Genomic DNA, 19,436 nt, shown 5'->3' on the forward strand with positions numbered 1-19,436 from the left:
GTAGGTGTATCAACTGACACACACCGTAGGTCGATGCGACGGCGTACGTGTTTGTGCATACTTTGCAGTATCCTCGTAATAACCTTATTATACATCTTTTCCTCACAAGAATACATCATGTGCCTTGAGACTGCTTAAAAAGTAGTCACCAACACATAACCAATGTATAACCAATTAGTGTTGTATATGTAGATTTTGATACTTACAATGAAGACAGCTGCACCGAGTGTTATTAGATTCATGGTCTGTGTTATAGTGTTATTTATGGGTTATGGTTTCTGTGGATGGATTGTACTAGGACCATATCATCCAAAGGTAGTTATAAATACTAAATATTTTAGAAATATTCCAGTGGAATCAGAAGCTTTAATCTCATGCACTATTACATGCCTGGTTCGATCACATTCAATCAATACCGGTACATCCTATATCTTCACCGATATATTCATTGGACATTGGACACCTTCATTTGTTTCATGATCCCATTCAAGCGGTGGTAATTTTTGTGCTAAACTTTCATCAAAATTTAGTCTCGGTCATGTATGGATGGATTTTGTTTTAACTTGATACAATCATTGGACATTATGAGGCTTTGTTTGCTTTAACAGATTCTGTTCCAGAGCCATATCTCTGATATACCCTGACTGGTCATATTCAAACATTATCTAATTTTGTTTGATGATCAAATTCAAGACAGCATGTCAGGATAACTGTCTATGTCACGATATCCTAACACTTGCCCCACTGTATTCTTGTATTATGTCTTTTCTTTTGTTGACAGTTCAAAGACCTGAACACTGCATCAGAATGCATGTTCTCTTTAGTGAATGGAGATGACATGTTTGCCACCTTTGCTGAGATGTCCAATAAAAGTACTATAGTATGGATATATAGTCGACTTTTTCTCTATACATTTATTAGTTTGTTTATCTACGTTGTACTCAGCTTGTTTATCTCAGTTATCATGGATACTTATGAAACTGTTAAGGTAAGTTATAGAGTCAGTGCAAAGCTACTTACAAGATTGTGTCTGATTGACTACTGAACACCTTAGAGTCAGACCAATCAGAGAAAAGATTCTTTGTTGACAGTTTTTTCTCAACATATCAAATTCTGCTTTGACTCAACTGAATTTATGTACAGTCATATAAAGATGTGACGGTCAATGTATAAGTAATGCATCAATTATGTAGAAAATAACCATGTGGGTGGACTACATCAGACAAAATGTTTTAAGTTAAATTTACTTACATGCTTCTAAATTTGTACACAACACTAGTCATGTACATCACAAAACATGCAAGATGTAAATAGAATATATTGTACATCATATTTTAATTGAGAAATCAACATTTGGAGTCAAGTTGAAGTAGCATTAATAGTCTGTCTTATTGTTATGTACTGGTTTAGGTTTATGTAGACTCACTAACTTTGTAATCATCTCATAGGAATATCAGAGACATGGTGGTCCTAAAAGTGAGGTGTTGAAATTCATGTCTGAATGTGCTGATGAACCAGAATCTGGTATATTTAAAATGGATGATGATAAATATTGGTGGATGTGTTGCTGTCCTAGAAGGTGAGAATTACTTTTTTTACTTGTATTTATGCTAAATTATCATTGAATACAGCAGCACTGATATATCTGTCTGTAATCTTTGAGTTTAATTACATCTTGCAAAGTAACTGCTGTGTGCCCCTAAGTACATGTACTTGTACAAATTACTATAGTGATGTTCAAGTTAGAGATCTTGAACGGTTGGGACAGAGTCACCATGTTTAGAAAAAAACTTGATATCAGGCCCTGATATTAACCAAAACTAGGCACGTGTCAAGATTTGCTGCCTGAATACTCAAATACTCGCCTGTCTGGTTGTTTGCCGGGTTTCAGTATTTGTATTGACCTCCAAATTTTCGACTTCACTAAAAATTACTTATTTTTATTCAAAAATTTCGGCACGTTTTGGTTTCACCCAAAACAAACAAAAAAATATGGCCTGGTTATTCAGCGTAATATTCCGTGCAAAAAAAGGTAAACCTGTTACTGATCGCATGCTCTTGTACAGAAGCACAAGTTTTTTTTGCTTTCCACAGTGTTAAAACACTGTTCACTTCTTTAATTTTTCGTACTACAGTCCGCATTTCAGTGACTACTGACCTACAATGACACAGACAGAAATTCGTTTCGAATTTACCGTTGATGTGAGCATCTAAATGGGACTTTCCCCGAAGGCGTGAATCCAAGTTTCTTATTGGCTGTGGGATTTTATTAGTCCCCGTTCGGACGTCCGTGCGTCCGTCCAAAGTCATATCTCAGAATCCCTTGGACCGATTCTGTTCATTCTTTGCATGTGTCTAGTACTTTATGTGCGACATATGCACATGCAGTGGTTTAGAGATTCGATTCAAAATGGCCGACTGGCAGCCATCTTGTTTTTTGAAAATGTTGTATTTTGAACATACTTTGTCAGTTTTCATTCAAACTTGGTACATTGATTATACATGTTAGGATACATGCCCATGATGATTTATTTCACAATTGGTTTAAAGATGGCCGGCTGGCAGCCATCTTGTTTTTTGAAAATGTCACATTTTGGACATGCTTTGTCAGTTTTCATTCAAATTTAGTACATAGATCATACATGTTCCCGACCATCCTTGAGTTCCTGAGTCTGTCTGTCCATCCGTTCGTGTGTCCGTCCGTGCGTCAGTCTGTCCAGAGTCATATTTCAGAATCCTGTGAACCAATTCCGTTCATTCTTTGCATGTGCCTAGTACCTTATGTGGGACATATGCACATGCAGTGGTTCAGCAATTCAATTCAAAATGGCCGACTGGCAGCCATCTTGTTTTTTGAAAATGTTGTATTTTGGACATGCTTTGTCAGTTGTCATTCAAACTTGGTACACAGATTATACATGTTAGGGATATATGTTCATGACTATTTATTTCGCAATTGGATCAAAAATGGTCGACTGGCAGGCATCTTGTTTTTGTTTTTTATGCAGTATCTTGGATGTGCTCTGTCAGTTTTCATTCAAATTTGGCACATACATGTACTTTATACATGTTAGGATGCATGTCCATGACAATTTGTTTCAAAATCTGGTCAAGGATGGCCGATTGACAGCCATCTGACTTTTTGGTCTTACTACTATATTTCCACAATTTATGTACTATTTTCATTCGTATTTGGCACATACATCATACATATCAGTGTGTTTCATAATCAGATCAAAGATGGCCGAATAACGGCTGTTTTTATTTTTGGCCATATTACTACAACACGGAACACGTGTTTTGATGTAAATAAACAATCTGTTGTATACGCCACTTGGAACTCATGTTTAAGGACACGCTCGCGACAACCCCTCCGCTTTAATATGACGAGCACAAAGAAAACTTTCAAAAATTTAACGGGGACTGTGTAATTTTCAATGACTTGTTTTATGGGAAATCACAAAATCATTAGCACTAAGTAGGCTGATTTACCTTATTTTTGTGTCAGAGTACCCTGTACAAATGAAATGAATCGACGTGCGATGATTACCCAAACAATTTGACAATCGATGTCTCATTTGTTCACCGCCCCTCAACACGATGACTTATGACGGTGATTTGTTTTGAGGGGTATTTTTTCCCGGCCCTTTTTGTCAGAAATTACGAATTCATTGGCTCTAATATATCCTAGTTTACTTTAGTTGTTTCATTTTGACTTCTTGTTAAAAACCGCATGTCTGATTGCTTTGATACCACACATATAGGTACCTCAGGTAGACCTCTCTCAAATTTGTTCATTTCATGATGATATCTTCAATTCTCTAATTTTGATGAATATTTTTGTCATGATATCTTCACAATGTAAAATGTGCATTGCTAACATTAGCCGACAGGCTGCTTGTTTTATTTTAAAAAATCCCCTTTGATTTTTTTTATAATCTAAACTGTCATTTAACAACCCAAGGCGTATTTACGGCAGATTGGGCAGCATTTTGTCCAATGGGTACCTGTACTTCGAACATTCGCAAGTTTTCCTAGGTGGTGCGAGACAACTTTGTTCTAACCAGACGAACTCCGTTTAATTCAATGAAGCAAACAACTGTCAATGCTAAAATAAATTGCAGAGGTACGCTAAAATTAATTGAAAACAAGCAAATAATTTCCATGAAAAATAAATCACAGAGAGAGGTAACTTGATACATTAACAACTCTTTTGACCTATTAATTTTGTGCTGACCTCTTTTCGGCATCTTGATGTTTTGTTTTCTTTGTCATAATACTTACTGAATGATGACTTTGTTTTGATTTTGAGTTGTTTAGCCTACCCTACAACAACTTTTTACCGTGAATTATGGGGAAGTTTACATCAATTCGACAGACATTCCATTTTTTAAAAACTAACGAAGCACACTGTCTATCATCTCCATTTTTTTTCCCATTTGCTGATTCCTATTCTGAAAAATTTGACCGTTCGAGAATGCACCTTAATTTTCTATTCAAAAACGTGTCAGATTTTCAACACCAATTATATAAAACTGGTGAAATTTTAGAGTTTTTACGGTACTGATAGTGATTCATACTAGTATGGCGTGACGATGGAGGAAAGTGCAGCTGTATATGGTTGGATGCTATAGTAATGAATGAAATTAATGCAAACCGTGATCAGCAACGTATATCTATGTGCAGCTGTATATGGTTGGATGCTATAGTAATGAATGAAATTGATGCAAACCGTCATCAGCAACGTATATCTATGTGCAGCTGTATATGGTTGGATGCTATAGTAATGAATGAAATTAATGCAAACCGTCATCAGCAACGTATATCTATGTGCAGCTGTATATGGTTGGATGCTATAGTAATGAATGAAATTAATGCAAACCGTCATCAGCAACGTATATCTATGTGCAGCTGTATATGGTTGGATGCTATAGTAATGAATGAAATTAATGCAAACCGTCATCAGCAACGTATATCTATGTGCAGCTGTATATGGTTGGATGCTGTAGTAATGAGTGAAATTAATGCAAACCGTCATCATCAACGTATATCTATGTGCAGCTGTATATGGTTGGATGCTATAGTAATGAATGAAATTAATGCAAACCGTGATCAGCAACGTATATCTATGTGCAGCTGTATATGGTTGGATGCTGTAGTAATGAGTGAAATTAATGCAAACCGTCATCATCAACGTATATCTATGTGCAGCTGTATATGGTTGGATGCTATAGTAATGAATGAAATTAATGCAAACCGTCATCAGCAACGTATATCTATGTGCAGCTGTATATGGTTGGATGCTATAGTAATGAATGAAATTAATGCAAACCGTCATCAGCAACGTATATCTATGTGCAGCTGTATATGGTTGGATGCTGTAGTAATGAATGAAATTAATGCAAACCATCATCAGCAACGTATATCTATGTGCAGCTGTATATGGTTGGATGCTATAGTAATGAATGAAATTAATGCAAACCGTCATCAGCAACGTATATCTATGTGCAGCTGTATATGGTTGGATGCTATAGTAATGAATGAAATTAATGCAAACCGTCATCAGCAACGTATATCTATGTGCAGCTGTATATGGTTGGATGCTATAGTAATGAATGAAATTGATGCAAACCGTCATCAGCAACGTATATCTATGTGCAGCTGTATATGGTTGGATGCTATAGTAATGAATGAAATTAATGCAAACCGTCATCAGCAACGTATATCTATGTGCAGCTGTATATGGTTGGATGCTGTAGTAATGAGTGAAATTAATGCAAACCGTCATCAGCAACGTATATCTATGTGCAGCTGTATATGGTTGGATGCTATAGTAATGAATGAAATTAATGCAAACCGTGATCAGCAACGTATATCTATGTGCAGCTGTATATGGTTGGATGCTGTAGTAATGAGTGAAATTAATGCAAACCGTCATCATCAACGTATATCTATGTGCAGCTGTATATGGTTGGATGCTATAGTAATGAATGAAATTAATGCAAACCGTCATCAGCAACGTATATCTATGTGCAGCTGTATATGGTTGGATGCTATAGTAATGAATGAAATTAATGCAAACCGTCATCAGCAACGTATATCTATGTGCAGCTGTATATGGTTGGATGCTGTAGTAATGAGTGAAATTAATGCAAACCGTCATCATCAACGTATATCTATGTGCAGCTGTATATGGTTGGATGCTATAGTAATGAATGAAATTAATGCAAACCGTGATCAGCAACGTATATCTATGTGCAGCTGTATATGGTTGGATGCTGTAGTAATGAGTGAAATTAATGCAAACCGTCATCATCAACGTATATCTATGTGCAGCTGTATATGGTTGGATGCTATAGTAATGAATGAAATTAATGCAAACCGTCATCAGCAACGTATATCTATGTGCAGCTGTATATGGTTGGATGCTATAGTAATGAATGAAATTAATGCAAACCGTCATCAGCAACGTATATCTATGTGCAGCTGTATATGGTTGGATGCTGTAGTAATGAATGAAATTAATGCAAACCATCATCAGCAACGTATATCTATGTGCAGCTGTATATGGTTGGATGCTATAGTAATGAATGAAATTAATGCAAACCGTCATCAGCAACGTATATCTATGTGCAGCTGTATATGGTTGGATGCTATAGTAATGAATGAAATTAATGCAAACCGTCATCAGCAACGTATATCTATGTGCAGCTGTATATGGTTGGATGCTATAGTAATGAATGAAATTGATGCAAACCGTCATCAGCAACGTATATCTATGTGCAGCTGTATATGGTTGGATGCTATAGTAATGAATGAAATTAATGCAAACCGTCATCAGCAACATATATCTATGTGCAGCTGTATATGGTTGGATGCTGTAGTAATGAGTGAAATTAATGCAAACCGTCATCAGCAACGTATATCTATGTGCAGCTGTATATGGTTGGATGCTGTAGTAATGAGTGAAATTAATGCAAACCGTCATCATCAACGTATATCTATGTGCAGCTGTATATGGTTGGATGCTATAGTAATGAATGAAATTAATGCAAACCGTCATCAGCAACGTATATCTATGTGCAGCTGTATATGGTTGGATGCTATAGTAATGAATGAAATTAATGCAAACCGTCATCAGCAACGTATATCTATGTGCAGCTGTATATGGTTGGATGCTGTAGTAATGAATGAAATTAATGCAAACCGTCATCAGCAACGTATATCTATGTGCAGCTGTATATGGTTGGATGCTATAGTAATGAATGAAATTAATGCAAACCGTCATCAGCAACGTATATCTATGTGCAGCTGTATATGGTTGGATGCTATAGTAATGAATGAAATTAATGCAAACCGTCATCAGCAACGTATATCTATGTGCAGCTGTATATGGTTGGATGCTATAGTAATGAATGAAATTAATGCAAACCGTCATCATCAACGTATATCTATGTGCAGCTGTATATGGTTGGATGCTATAGTAATGAATGAAATTAATGCAAACCGTCATCAGCAATGTATATCTATGTGCAGCTGTATACATGTATGGTTGGATGCTATAGTAATGAATGAAATTAATGCAAACCGTCATCAGCAACGTATATCTATGTGCAGCTGTATATGGTTGGATGCTATAGTAATGAATGAAATTAATGCAAACCGTCATCAGCAACGTATATCTATGTGCAGCTGTATATGGTTGGATGCTATAGTAATGAATGAAATTGATGCAAACCGTCATCAGCAACGTATATCTATGTGCAGCTGTATATGGTTGGATGCTATAGTAATGAATGAAATTAATGCAAACCGTCAGCAGCAACGTATATCTATGTGCAGCTGTATATGGTTGGATGCTATAGTAATGAATGAAATTAATGCAAACCGTCATCAGCAACGTATATCTATGTGCAGCTGTATATGGTTGGATGCTATAGTAATGAATGAAATTAATGCAAACCATCATCATCAACGTATATCTATGTGCAGCTGTATATGGTTGGATGCTATAGTAATGAATGAAATTAATGCAAACCGTCATCAGCAATGTATATCTATGTGCAGCTGTATATGGTTGGATGCTATAGTAATGAATGAAATTAATGCAAACCGTCATCAGCAACGTATATCTATGTGCAGCTGTATATGGTTGGATGCTATAGTAATGAATGAAATTAATGCAAACCGTCATCAGCAACGTATATCTATGTGCAGCTGTATATGGTTGGATGCTATAGTAATGAATGAAATTAATGCAAACCATCATCAGCAACGTATATCTATGTGCAGCTGTATATGGTTGGATGCTATAGTAATGAATGAAATTAATGCAAACCGTCATCAGCAACGTATATCTATGTGCAGCTGTATATGGTTGGATGCTATAGTAATGAATGAAATTAATGCAAACCGTCATCAGCAACGTATATCTATGTGCAGCTGTATATGGTTGGATGCTATAGTAATGAATGAAATTAATGCAAACCGTCATCAGCAACGTATATCTATGTGCAGCTGTATATGGTTGGATGCTGTAGTAATGAATGAAATTAATGCAAACCGTCATCAGCAACGTATATCTATGTGCAGCTGTATATGGTTGGATGCTATAGTAATGAATGAAATTAATGCAAACCGTCATCAGCAACGTATATCTATGTGCAGCTGTATATGGTTGGATGCTATAGTAATGAATGAAATTGATGCAAACCGTCATCAGCAACGTATATCTATGTGCAGCTGTATATGGTTGGATGCTATAGTAATGAATGAAATTAATGCAAACCGTCATCAGCAACGTATATCTATGTGCAGCTGTATATGGTTGGATGCTGTAGTAATGAGTGAAATTAATGCAAACCGTCATCATCAACGTATATCTATGTGCAGCTGTATATGGTTGGATGCTATAGTAATGAATGAAATTAATGCAAACCGTGATCAGCAACGTATATCTATGTGCAGCTGTATATGGTTGGATGCTGTAGTAATGAGTGAAATTAATGCAAACCGTCATCATCAACGTATATCTATGTGCAGCTGTATATGGTTGGATGCTATAGTAATGAATGAAATTAATGCAAACCGTCATCAGCAACGTATATCTATGTGCAGCTGTATATGGTTGGATGCTATAGTAATGAATGAAATTAATGCAAACCGTCATCAGCAACGTATATCTATGTGCAGCTGTATATGGTTGGATGCTGTAGTAATGAATGAAATTAATGCAAACCGTCATCAGCAACGTATATCTATGTGCAGCTGTATATGGTTGGATGCTATAGTAATGAATGAAATTAATGCAAACCGTCATCAGCAACGTATATCTATGTGCAGCTGTATATGGTTGGATGCTATAGTAATGAATGAAATTAATGCAAACCGTCATCAGCAACGTATATCTATGTGCAGCTGTATATGGTTGGATGCTATAGTAATGAATGAAATTAATGCAAACCGTCATCATCAACGTATATCTATGTGCAGCTGTATATGGTTGGATGCTATAGTAATGAATGAAATTAATGCAAACCGTCATCAGCAACGTATATCTATGTGCAGCTGTATATGGTTGGATGCTATAGTAATGAATGAAATTAATGCAAACCGTCATCAGCAACGTATATCTATGTGCAGCTGTATATGGTTGGATGCTATAGTAATGAATGAAATTGATGCAAACCGTCATCAGTAACGTATATCTATGTGCAGCTGTATATGGTTGGATGCTATAGTAATGAATGAAATTAATGCAAACCGTCAGCAGCAACGTATATCTATGTGCAGCTGTATATGGTTGGATGCTATAGTAATGAATGAAATTAATGCAAACCATCATCAGCAACGTATATCTATGTGCAGCTGTATATGGTTGGATGCTATAGTAATGAATGAAATTAATGCAAACCGTCATCAGCAACGTATATCTATGTGCAGCTGTATATGGTTGGATGCTATAGTAATGAATGAAATTAATGCAAACCGTCATCAGCAACGTATATCTATGTGCAGCTGTATATGGTTGGATGCTATAGTAATGAATGAAATTAATGCAAACCGTCATCAGCAACGTATATCTATGTGCAGCTGTATATGGTTGGATGCTGTAGTAATGAATGAAATTAATGCAAACCGTCATCAGCAACGTATATCTATGTGCAGCTGTATATGGTTGGATGCTATAGTAATGAATGAAATTAATGCAAACCGTCATCAGCAACGTATATCTATGTGCAGCTGTATATGGTTGGATGCTACAGTAATGAATGAAATTAATGCAAACCGTCATCAGCAACGTATATCTATGTGCAGCTGTATATGGTTGGATGCTATAGTAATGAATGAAATTAATGCAAACCGTCAGCAGCAACGTATATCTATGTGCAGCTGTATATGGTTGGATGCTATAGTAATGAATGAAATTAATGCAAACCATCATCAGCAACGTATATCTATGTGCAGCTGTATATGGTTGGATGCTATAGTAATGAATGAAATTAATGCAAACCGTCATCAGCAACGTATATCTATGTGCAGCTGTATATGGTTGGATGCTGTAGTAATGAATGAAATTAATGCAAACCGTCATCAGCAACGTATATCTATGTGCAGCTGTATATGGTTGGATGCTATAGTAATGAATGAAATTAATGCAAACCGTCATCAGCAACGTATATCTATGTGCAGCTGTATATGGTTGGATGCTACAGTAATGAATGAAATTAATGCAAACCGTCATCAGCAACGTATATCTATGTGCAGCTGTATATGGTTGGATGCTATAGTAATGAATGAAATTAATGCAAACCGTCAGCAGCAACGTATATCTATGTGCAGCTGTATATGGTTGGATGCTATAGTAATGAATGAAATTAATGCAAACCGTCATCAGCAACGTATATCTATGTGCAGCTGTATATGGTTGGATGCTATAGTAATGAATGAAATTAATGCAAACCGTCATCAGCAACGTATATCTATGTGCAGCTGTATATGGTTGGATGCTATAGTAATGAATGAAATTAATGCAAACCGTCATCAGCAACGTATATCTATGTGCAGCTGTATATGGTTGGATGCTGTAGTAATGAATGAAATTAATGCAAACCGTCATCAGCAACGTATATCTATGTGCAGCTGTATATGGTTGGATGCTACAGTAATGAATGAAATTAATGCAAACCGTCATCAGCAACGTATATCTATGTGCAGCTGTATATGGTTGGATGCTATAGTAATGAATGAAATTAATGCAAACCGTCATCAGCAACGTATATCTATGTGCAGCTGTATATGGTTGGATGCTGTAGTAATGAGTGAAATTAATGCAAACCGTCATCAGCAACGTATATCTATGTGCAGCTGTATATGGTTGGATGCTATAGTAATGAATGAAATTAATGCAAACCGTCATCAGCAACGTATATCTATGTGCAGCTGTATATGGTTGGATGCTATAGTAATGAATGAAATTAATGCAAACCGTCATCAGCAACGTATATCTATGTGCAGCTGTATATGGTTGGATGCTATAGTAATGAATGAAATTAATGCAAACCGTCATCAGCAACGTATATCTATGTGCAGCTGTATATGGTTGGATGCTGTAGTAATGAAGTAATGAATGAAATTAATGCAAACCGTCATCAGCAACGTATATCTATGTGCAGCTGTATATGGTTGGATGCTGTAGTAATGAGTGAAATTAATGCAAACCGTCATCAGCAACGTATATCTATGTGCAGCTGTATATGGTTGGATGCTGTAGTAATGAGTGAAATTAATGCAAACCGTCATCAGCAACGTATATCTATGTGCAGCTGTATATGGTTGGATGCTATAGTAATAAATGAAATTAATGCAAACCGTCATCAGCAACGTATATCTATGTGCAGCTGTATATGGTTGGATGCTATAGTAATGAATGAAATTAATGCAAACCGTCATCAGCAACGTATATCTATGTGCAGCTGTATATGGTTGGATGCTATAGTAATGAGTGAAATTAATGCAAACCGTCATCAGCAACGTATATCTATGTGCAGCTGTATATGGTTGGATGCTATAGTAATGAATGAAATTAATGCAAACCGTCATCAGCAACGTATATCTATGTGCAGCTGTATATGGTTGGATGCTATAGTAATGAATGAAATTAATGCAAACCGTCATCAGCAACGTATATCTATGTGCAGCTACATAGATGTGAAATAACAGCAAATGGATATAATTTTATTATTATTATTATCATATGCATATTGTTTTTCATGTTTGGGTCTATTAACAGATCAACGAATGCGGGTGTGATTTCGGCACAAGCTGAATGGGTCCTAAGTCGACTTCGACTAACATGAATGCAACTATTGTAACCCCTCTGTGAACACAAATGATTACAAATTTCAGCACATGCCGAGATCCCATAACATGAAAGTAACATATGGTTTCTCTAGAGGAGATTAAGTTATTCATGAGATTAAATCTAATTTGTTATAAATGAGAAAGTATTCATAGGTGGATTATGGTTGCTTTTAATTAGCATATTTTCACTACTAATACTATACAAGGATCCTAACACTAAATGTCTATGTGTATGCTTGGTGTGTGCAGCTGAGAACTGAGCAAGATGGTGAAAATTATTAGAACTTTTTCGCAATTAATTAACCAAACTGTTCTCCATCTTAGAATTATTACATACTGTAAAGAGGGTAATTATTCACTGGGTTTTAATTTAGCTTATTTCGCTGACTGGAAAAATGCGCTAAATTAAAACACAGTGAATATGTAAAATTTAGCATAGAACACATTATCTAAATGATAAAACCGTGAATTTAAAACCCACTGAATATGCCTAAAATGGTAAATCAGTGAAATTTAAACCCAGTGAAAATTAGTCATTTTACAGTAATCATTCCATATTTGGAATTGGCATTGCCTAATAAAGTAGAATGCAGATACAGTGTAACAGTCAGTCAACTTTAAAAGATTAAAGTAATGTGTGAAAGAAACATATGATAGCATTAAGCCTATATCTACATCAATAGATGATGGGAAAGCAGCCTGTGGTTACTATGTCTGTTGTCATCGTTATATATTGTCACCAGGTTACTCAGTATTTCTTGTTCAATTTCATAAAAATTATGTACTGAATAATATATGTACAAAATTCAGATTAAGGATGCGGTAGAGTTATTTTTGTGAATTTTGCTTTTTTTGTTATTACTTTTGTAAAGTTATTGGGCTCATAATGTTATCAAAATTAAAACTGAAACACATCTAGAATAGAAAAACTACTTTTATAACGGGATATTGTACACTTTGTTTTTGAGATACAATTCTGGACGCAAACAATAACATTGACTTATTGCATAATTTGCATAATCCCTTCACAACGGAAACAGTGCACATGAAGACGACGCGGTCATATCAACTCCGGCTCCTGATTATTGATCAATCACAAATAAGAGGCCCCCAAGGAAAAACTCAAAACGCAGTTCAGAGGAAGGGAAACTTTACCTATAACAGAAACGCATTGCCGACACTACAATGGGGTTCACACTTCAAGTTTGAGTATTCAAACCAAGAGGGTAAAATTTCGTCAGCAAACATGATCAATTTCCATCTTCCAAAAAGTCGGGCAGACAATTTAATATCAACCAAAATTCTGTATTGGTTAGACGAGCAGTTGAGAGAGGTCGGTGAGGTTTGAAAAAACTAGTGGTTTATGTGGGATTACCGCCGGGCCACCCATCGACAAAGAACACTGTTTCCGAGGTTGCGGTGAAAGTCGAGTGTCTGCTAGATCAAGACAAAAAGTCGGATGTTGTTGAGTTAACTAACACTAGGGGTTAGCGTTTAGGCATGTCGACCTCTTTCTCCAATTACTAGGCAAGCGTTTGTTTTACAGACCACGCTTCGCATGTAAACAGGATTTGAATATATAATGAGATGACGTCATTTATCTCTCTAACTGTTCAACGTTATGCAGCGCCGATGTGTACTGTAACAACTTTGCTTCTTTTTGGAGGACGAATACGGGCCCAAATCTTTATAGTTTTGAATTTTAATACTGCAAGGCTATTAAGTGACTCCATGTTATGTGTTTTGTTGTAAAAATCAGTCCATCTGATGCTTTAAATGTCCAAAATTAGCGCAACGTGACAAATGTTTTGTTTTTTGGCGTTTTCAGACAGAAGAAATCTGACGCCATAGAGGTCATTCAAGTGAGTTGTGCGTCGTCAGAAATTGACCTACTTTCATGAAATTCACACACATTGATAACGTATTGGTGCAGAATAAAACCCTTGAAGCATTTTTTGATAACTTCTCGCAATGAAAAATAAAAGGCTTTTAAATTCCTTGTCTATGGGTGAAATACCAGGAAAACTGTAAATTGATGTCATTGTAAACAAATATCCAATCTATGTTATAACACTCCCGAGGCATTGACAGGGCTGATGCTGCCTTGATTTTTCAGCTTTCTTTTTTTCCAAAACCCCTACGGTTTTATACAAAACTCATTTTTATTCAAAATAACACCTCCATGTTTACTTAGTAATCATGTGACTAATTCGTGATACATGTCGCAGATAATTTTTTTCAAAAAGCCAGGAACAAAGGCTTCAAGAAAATATATAATTTGCTATGCTTCAAAACACTTTTCCTCATTAAAACATTTTTTATTTTTTAGAGCATGATAACTCTACCGCATCCTTAATACATTCATTAAAGGTAGTGATCAGTAGATTTATTTTGAATGCTTTTATTTTCTGTAAAATTATATAGATCCACATGATGAAAGTAAAATGTTTGATTACAACTCACCATCTTATATATACTTTGCTCAAACATTCAATCAATTATTCTGGTCAAGCACTGACAGGACAAGTAACCTGTAGAATGCTGTGTGGGTAATATTTTTATATTGATTTTTGTTGCATTTGCAGCAAATAGTTACCAAACAATGAGAAATCTATAGGATTGGATAATATCTCTCAGCTGGTTTCAAATACATAGTTCAAGCCTGCCTAACCGGTGCTTATTCCAGGATTTAGTTACAGCACCTAGACGGTCTGTGGTTACAGCTTCGTGTATTGAGTAATCGCAAGAAATTTATATTACAATAGAAAATAAAAGACTGGCACTCCCATGCAATTAATAGCAAGTGAAATTCCTGGGATTGAAACATAGATTTTGAAGTCACTGATCTAGGCAATGAATAACTTCAAGTTGGCATAAAGACGAGGTAGTTTATTTAACCAGTGCTGAACTAGAAGCTGAAATTATAATTAAGCTTGTTGTCATATAATTTGTTTATTTCAATTTCTCCTGAATTCAAATATAATACATCAGTGAATGGATGTTTTGGGGGTGCAGTTTACACTGTGTATGGAGTGGTAGGGTTGAGTGTCATATAATTTTCAACTCTCATGAAGTCACATAGAATTTCACTTAATTTTTTTTCGTGTTCAAGCATTACATGTGAATCCAATTTTCACTGTGCTGTGTCAAGGCTCAATAGAGTACGAGGGAAATGGCATTTTCACTGGAATTTATTTTAGGGGAAAAATGTTTACAGTGAAAGGAAGTATTTCATATTGTTACATATGTACTGCAGTTTATTTTTTACAGCAGCAGAATACCAGACAAAACATGAAAACACTATGTATTGTATTTCGGCCTGAACCCTCTCTATTGCAATTCCAGGAATTACCCCAATATGTGCAACCATTTACCACCTTGGTATCACCCACCCCTGAAAACAGACTCTTAATACCACGCTGAAGCGTTTGGTAAAAAGATTTAGGCATGTCTTTTAAAATGGACAAGGTGTTCAATAGTTTAACTATGTTTTTTCTCTTTATTAATAGTGCCAGATATGATGAGTATGAAACACTAATAGACTGATGAAGTCTTCAGTATATCCACGCAGCTTGCTGTTCATGGCTGGAATGTGCTACCTCAGTTTTTTTAAAGTTGTATATTTTGTTGGACAATCAGCAGTTCCCATGGTTTCCATGCAGTCATACAGTGCTATCTTAAACATACACACATGTATTGTGCTAACAGTCCAATATGTGGAACTAGCTACTTGTAAGGTTGTTCCTGATTGGATACAGAACCCTAACAATCAGACCAATCAGAGAACAGCTTGTTTGTTGACAGATTTTCTCAAGCCATCAAATGCTGTCTTGTTTCTATGCTTCGAGTCAACTGAAGATGTGTGACCAACAAACTTACAATGATACATCTCTGCAAAAGATGCATTTACATAAAGACCACCAGTCTGGATCAATGCAATACGTTTATATACAGCCAATGCTTCAGTGCAGATACAATGGCTACATTTTTTTGAATATATAATCAACTTGTTTGTCAATTCATGTAAGGTTTAATGCACCATTACATTTATTTGTTATTATTTTTGCAAACATTTAGAGCACTCGACTGCATCTCAATGGCACTAAACAATAAACAATTCTTAATAAATAATTAAAATATACAATGTGAAAACATATATCAATAACTTTGCTTGGAAAATAAAACATTTTTAGGTTGTCTTTAAAAATGGTAATAGCTAAGCTATTTCCTCCAAACCCCAAATGACACCATGTTTTCTACTAGTGTGATCAAGGAGTAACAAAGTCGTGTTATACCTGGATTGAACCAATGTCAAAGTACACATGAATGTATGTAACATCCATGTGAATGTATTAGAATTGAAATGTATGCAACTTCATTATGTTTACAAGGTAAAATAAAATACTATTCAAGAATTGCAGTGCTTGAATGTGTTTTTTTACTACAGTGTGAAAAGCACACAAAGGGAGTCTTTGTAGTTGCTCTGTGTGTATGTATGTATGTATGTATGTATGTATGTATGTATGTATGTCTTTTCCACTTATCTCAAGAACCAATAATTGCATTTTAATGAAACTTGGTATCTAGATACTCTAGGACAATGAGAAGACCTGATTAGTTTTAGGTTAAAATGGGTGCATATTTATTACATAATTATAATAAAAATAGTTGTTCAGCTTTTCCAATGATATTCCTAGAACCAATTAATGCGTTTCAATGAAATTTGATACATAGTTGCCAAGCCCAAGAGACAATGTGAAGGATTGATTGGCTGTGGCTTCAAATTCATCCATACTAATTACCTTATTTGCATATTAAGTCTTTTTCAACTTTTTTTTTTTAACTACATCATCCAGGCTCCTGTAGTTCATCATCGTCATTTGGATTATTGAATGTTTAATGCCAGGGTGCAAAGAAATTCCTTTTCAATATCATTTGATTTAGTACTTAAGAATCGTTACTTGATAAAAAATAAAATAAATAAGTCCTTAAATGAATAGTCCTAACCAATGTTTAAGAAATTGATAGGTTGGATTGAACATCAGATTTAACTAATGCATGTTGTCATCTTTATCACAATATGTAAATGAGAGATGTAACCCTTAGAAAAAAAACATTCTGAATGTCAGTATAATTGTCCTTAATTTGCATATTGTATAACACAAATGTCTTCAAACTCTGGTATATCTAAACACTAATTCAAATTAATATACTATTATATTAGATCAGACTACACTACCACAACTTACATACAGCTGTCACTCTGTGTATACCAAAATAGTTTAGTAACACAAATTATACTCTAAAAGTGTGAATGTGCTATCAGGTGGTTCAGGTAGAGTTGCACTATTGTCACATAGAAATCGTATCGCACAAAATATCAGAGTCATTTCAAGGTAATTTCTAACACAAGATGTGTTGTGCTAATGTTGCACACTTGCAAAAGATTGCATCATTTCACTTGGCCTCCAATATGGAATCTTCTCGTATAGTAGGGACAATTTTCTTAAATCTTGTCGTCTTGCAGAAGTCTGCTTTCCCTCGTATTTCAACCTGCATCTAGGTAATCTTTTGATTCCTGTTTCAGTTCTGTATTTCTAGGTCTTATCCATCTTCTTTTTTCACACCAATTTCTCCTATTTCTGGCACCTTTGTTCATATATCTTTTGAAACTCACTTTGGCTGGTGAAATTCCTGTAGCTGTGTGTGGCTAGAAGGAATTTATTTGGCTCTTTATACAAATTGCATTTTTAAAGCACTGTGCTATCTTCATTACTCTTTCTGAATTAAACTGAGCCATCATCAAATTTCAGATAAAATGGCTACCATGTGTTCTAAAGCAAGTATCCATAGGCAGAAGCGGTTCGGCTATTATAACTGTTACCAATTCCAGAAAACTTAGTTCTGTTGAACTTAAAGGTTCACAAGCCTTTCAGAAAAACTTTTTTCTGTTAGTGGTCATATAGCATGCTCATATTGAGACTGTTATGAGACTTTGGGATTACACATTTCTTTCCATTCAGTGTTAGGCCTTTTTCCCTCAAAACATTTCAGGATTTAGTTGCTCTACAGTTCTGATGCAGAACTAATATCAAATATTAATCCCTCATATCAAAATAAACCCCTATATGTCGGAAATGTGCTACTTCAAGATGAGGCTTCCAACTCTATTTGATCTGCTGTGGTTCATTATTTTCTAGTACTTCATTCATAGCAGGTACCAGGTGTTTTTTGCAGGTCACCGTTTGATTTACCTGACACATATCTACACGACAGTCACAACTAAGCCGGCCCATGGTGTGAGCCTATCGACCTTTTCTATCACATCTAATTCATTTTGACTTCTTGTTTACCCCTTTAGACGATGATATTCCCTGTGACTTCTGTGCCACCAGCTGTACTGTATTGATCATCGACTGCTGGTATTTTTTTTTAATTTTCCTAACCTATTAAGACATTTCCTGGTATTTTTTTTATTTTCCTAACCTATTAAGACATTTCCTGGTATTTTTTTCATTTTCCTACCTGTCACCCAATCTCTGACTTGTGTGCCTAATGATGCAGTCATTTCCCATGAGGGGTACGAGATATGCATGCAATGGCTAATCATAATTACCTGCATCGTCTTTCCTGGGTCAATAACTGTCTCAAAACAATGTATTACTTGTATGATGGTTTCTCTCTGATCGTCATGTTGGACTTTTTCGACGACGTAGAACAAAAAAAATGCTCACCTCCTCCATCTGGTCGATACGCTAGTGGAATCTGGTCGATACGCTAGTGGAATCTGGTCGATACGCTAGTGGAATCTGGTCGATACGCTAGTGGAATCTGGTCGATACGCTAGTGGAATCTGGTCGATTCGCTAGTGGAATTTTGTTGTCGATTGGTGTATTACTTTGCACATAACTTTCCGACTTTCCATGTAACTGGGATTTTTTTCGTCTTTTTCAAACATGGGAAGCGATTACGTGGATGTGAATTTCCCGTGAACCAGCAAACTTTATGGTGGGTTTAGAAATGTGCATATTGTCAACAGCAATTATTTTTCATTTAAAAAAAAATGTATAAAA

General features: G+C 35.6%; 1 protein-coding gene across 2 annotated transcripts in view; it reads left to right on the forward strand.

The window, feature by feature from the left end:
- LOC102805661 (mucolipin-3-like) overlaps positions 1 to 16,778 on the forward strand; it is a 57,575-nt gene extending 40,797 nt beyond the window's left edge. For both annotated transcript variants that reach the window (XM_085503043.1, XM_085503044.1), the window contains 4 exons: positions 193 to 315; positions 782 to 988; positions 1,449 to 1,579; positions 15,873 to 16,778. In XM_085503043.1, the coding sequence (XP_085359169.1) occupies positions 193 to 315; positions 782 to 988; positions 1,449 to 1,579; positions 15,873 to 15,909 (498 nt within the window). In that variant the 3' untranslated portion in view covers positions 15,910 to 16,778. The remainder of the gene's footprint in view (positions 1 to 192; positions 316 to 781; positions 989 to 1,448; positions 1,580 to 15,872) is intronic.
- The last annotated feature ends 2,658 nt before the right edge of the window (positions 16,779 to 19,436 follow it).

This window comes from Saccoglossus kowalevskii, chromosome 9 (assembly GCF_978046115.1).
Source record: "Saccoglossus kowalevskii chromosome 9, keSacKowa6.1, whole genome shotgun sequence".
NCBI lineage: Eukaryota > Metazoa > Hemichordata > Enteropneusta > Harrimaniidae > Saccoglossus > Saccoglossus kowalevskii.